The following is a 3699-nucleotide window of genomic DNA, read 5'->3' as shown; positions in this document are numbered from 1 at the left end:
TAGAATCAGGAGACCTGCACCCCAGTTCCCATTCTGCCCCACCTCCCTGTGTCACCCTAGGCAGGCCACATTTCCTTCCTACTCTCAGGGGCCTGAAGCAGGTGCCCTCTTAGGGCCCCACAGCCTGATGTGCTGTAGGGCCTGAGAAGCGGCGTCGTGGAGGACGAGACGTGTGAGGGCAGGAAACAGTGCTGTGTGTCCAGCAGAGGGCCCTGCCCAGCCCATGGCCGGAGGCTGGGAGGGAGGGCAGGCGAGTGTGATGCCAGACGCCTGACTGGAGGCGGATCCAGCCGGCCAGCTGCCTCTCTGGAGCCCAGCTCTTGGGCCCCTGCACTCACCTGCTCTTCCCGGGGTGGCTGCCTCCTGCTCATTCAGCCATGCGGTGGCTGTGGCCCCTGGCTGTCTCTCTTGCTGTGATTTTGGCTGTGGGGCTAAGCAGGGTCTCTGGGGGTGCCCCCCTGCACCTGGGAAGGCACAGAGCCGAGACCCAGGAGCAGCAGAACCGATCCAAGAGGGGCACCGAGGATGAGGAGGCCAAGGGAGTGCAGCAGTATGTGCCTGAGGAGTGGGCGGAGTACCCCCGGCCCATTCACCCTGCTGGACGGCAGCCCACCAAGCCCTTGGTGGCCACCAGCCCTAACCCCGACAAGGATGGGGGCACCCCAGGCAGCGGGCAGGAGCTGAGGGGTAATCTGACGGGGGCACCGGGGCAGAGGCTGCAGATCCAGAACCCCCTGTATCCGGTGACCGAGAGCTCCTACAGTGCCTATGCCATCATGCTCCTGGCGCTGGTGGTGTTTGCGGTGGGCATCGTGGGCAACCTGTCGGTCATGTGCATCGTGTGGCACAGCTACTACCTGAAGAGCGCCTGGAACTCTATCCTTGCCAGCCTGGCCCTCTGGGATTTTCTGGTCCTCTTTTTCTGCCTCCCTATTGTCATCTTCAATGAGATCACCAAGCAGAGGCTACTGGGTGACGTTTCTTGTCGGGCCGTGCCCTTCATGGAGGTGAGTGTGTGTTCTGTCTGAGCTCAGTTGGGAGGCTGCAATCCAGGGAAGGGGTTCAAAGTCTCCATCAGGTCCTTGGAAGTGGAATTTGTGGGTGTGCAAAACCTGAGTCTTGGAGCTCTGGCTTGCTTCTCCTCTACCGTGGAGAAGGAGACAAATACGGTATTGGTTTCTGGTTGCTCTCAAGAGAAGTAGGCAGGCCAGGGGGACAGGCGGGTGTGTGGGGTCCCTGGGTTCCAGCCCCAGCCTGATCTCCTGCTTCAGGAGCAACCTTAAGGCAGGTCTCTCCCACTTTCTCCAGACCCTAAGCTGCCCTCTCCCTTCCTCAGCCCTTCTCCCCTGTCCCACCCAAGATCCCTCTGTCCTTTCTTGCGGTTCTTCTTCTTCCCTCTGTACCCTCTGCGGCTGTCCTGCTCCCACAGCTCCCTTCACCGTCTCCTGCCTCCTGAAGGAGTGCCTGAAGGGAGAGCCCAGTTTCCTTCACACCCGTCTGGATCAAGTCAGCCTCCACTCCACAAGAATACAAGCACCCGAAGCAAAAGACTGCTCTGTTCTTCCCTCCCTGCTGGGATTCTCATTGTTACCATTGTCGTCTCCACCAGCAACTTCCTAGATCCTCTCTGAAAGGGAATACCTGGTTCTGGGCACTGGAGCTAATGGGGGGCTCTAGTCTCAGCTCTACCACTGACATACTGGGCGTCACTGGGCGTCACTGGGCAGGTTGGGAGACCAAGTCTCCCACCCAGGGTGGGTAGACCAGATGGTCCTTCCAGCTGGCCTGTTCTACACTTCTAAAGTATACCACTGTGCCCTCACTTCTGGGAATGTCTACGACAAGTCCACGGGTGTCAAAGGGTATGTAGAGCATAGAGAGACAACTTAAAACACTGAAGAAATATACTGATGTGTGCATTTATGCAAAACACAGCAAGGCCACCCTCTCTTTATAAGACAAAATAAGCAGTCTTTCAAATTTGGGCTGCATGGAGTGTAATGGAGTGACTGTGGCCTCCCTGTGAAGCTGCTGTTCCTTCGTGAATGATGCTGCATGACAAGGGAGACTTGCCTGGCCGGAGAAGGGTTCAGGATCAGGCACACGGACACAGGTCCTATTCCAAGGTCTGTCCCCACCTCACCATGTAACAATGATGATGTCATAGTTGGACAGACTCCCTGGGTCTCAGCAGTGGGTACAGTCCTTTCCTGTCCTTCCAACCCAGGGAGACTGACTAACAGTGGTCCAAAGGTACTCCACCCTGAAAGAAGACCCTGTGCTGGGCGCAGTGGCTCACGCCTGTAATCCCAGCACTTTGGGAGGCTGAGGCAGGCGGATTGCTTGAGGTCAGGCGTCCAAGACCAGCCTGGCCAACATGGTGAAATCCTGTCTCTACTAAAAATAAAAAATTAGCCGGGTGTGGTGGCACACGCCTGTAGTCCCAGCTACTTGGGAGACTGAGGCAGGAGAATCACTTGAACCTGGCAGGCAGAGGTTGCAGTGAGCCGAGATTGCGCAGCCTGGGTGACAGAGTGAGATTCCGTCTCAAAAAAAAAAAAAAGAAGACCCTGCAAGTGGAGAGAGCCTTTGCATCTTAGTTATCATCTCGTGCTCACAACCCATGTGAGCTGGGCGTGCTTAGACACAGGACTCTGAAATTGAGCAGACTAGATTAGAAACTGGGCTTTTCCCATCACTCTCTGTGTGATTTGGTAAATTACTTTAACTGCCTAAATCTCCATTTCTTCATTGGTAAATTGGGGATAATAATACTAATAGCTATCTGGGTGAATTCTTAAGGGATTAAATGGGTGATGTCTATACAGTGCTTAGAATTAAAATCAATAAATGGTGGTTTTTATTTGGGCATGGTATAGAGGAGAAGGGGAAAAGGGCAGACACGTATGACCTCTTGCTTGCATGTGGCTGGTAGGTAAATGAACACCTGGCCCTCCCTGACTGTGGGTCCTGACATATGTAATGTCCTCCTGGGCCAGCCCCTCCACACCTCCTGGAGGATAGAGATGATCCACAGGCTGGTAGAGAGTCCTCCTTCTAGGCTGGGTGGTGGGACGGGTGGAGGGAGACAACACCCTTTTTCTCTTTTTTTGAGACAGAGTCTCACTCTGTCACCCACAACACTCTTTTTCTTTATTTGAGACGGAGTCTCATTCTGTCACCCAGGGTGGAATGCTGTGGTGTAATCTCAGCTCATTGCAACCTCTGCCTCCCAGGTTCAAACAGTCCTCCCACCTCAGCCTCCCGAGTAGCTGGTACCACAGGCGAGCAGTACCATGCATGGCTAATTTTTGTAGTTTTGGTAGAAACAAGGTTTCACCATGTTGCCCAGGCTGGTCTCCAACTGCTGAGCTCAAGCAATCTACCTGCCTTGGTCTCCCAAAGTACCGGAATTACAGGCGCAAGCCACTGCGCCTGGCAACACCCTTTTATAGGGAGGATCTCAGGATGACGCTGAGGAAGGAGCAGGAAAAGGCAGCTTGGAATAAAACTTGAGATATTTTTGAGATGTAAAATAGAAGGACAGGGCCGGGCACGGTGGCTCACGCCTGTAATCCCAGCACTTTGGGAGGCCGAGGTGGGTGGATCATGAGGTCAGGAGATCGAGACCATCCTGGCCAACATGGTGAAACCCCGTCTCTACTAAAAGCATAAAAATTAGCTGGGCGTGGTGGCATA

The 3699-nt window shown here is 54.5% G+C and overlaps 1 protein-coding gene across 3 annotated transcripts in view; it reads left to right on the top strand.

Annotated features, from left to right (window-relative positions):
• The first annotated feature begins 219 nt into the window (after positions 1-219).
• GPR37L1 (G protein-coupled receptor 37 like 1) overlaps positions 220-3699 on the top strand; it is a 6755-nt gene continuing 3275 nt past the window's right edge. The window contains exons 1-2 of one of the 3 annotated variants that reach the window (XM_011990532.1): positions 271-736; positions 890-1007. In XM_011990532.1, the coding sequence (XP_011845922.1) occupies positions 378-736; positions 890-1007 (477 nt within the window). In that variant the 5' untranslated portion in view covers positions 271-377. Of the gene's footprint in view, positions 1008-3699 lie in introns of all 3 variants that reach the window. The other 2 variants (XM_011990534.1, XM_011990531.1) reach the window with 2 other exon arrangements.

The sequence above is a fragment of the Mandrillus leucophaeus genome, unplaced genomic scaffold (genome assembly GCF_000951045.1).
Source record: "Mandrillus leucophaeus isolate KB7577 unplaced genomic scaffold, Mleu.le_1.0 Scaffold38, whole genome shotgun sequence".
Classification (NCBI taxonomy): Eukaryota; Metazoa; Chordata; class Mammalia; order Primates; family Cercopithecidae; genus Mandrillus; species Mandrillus leucophaeus.
This window is presented reverse-complemented; position numbering and strand designations above follow the sequence as displayed.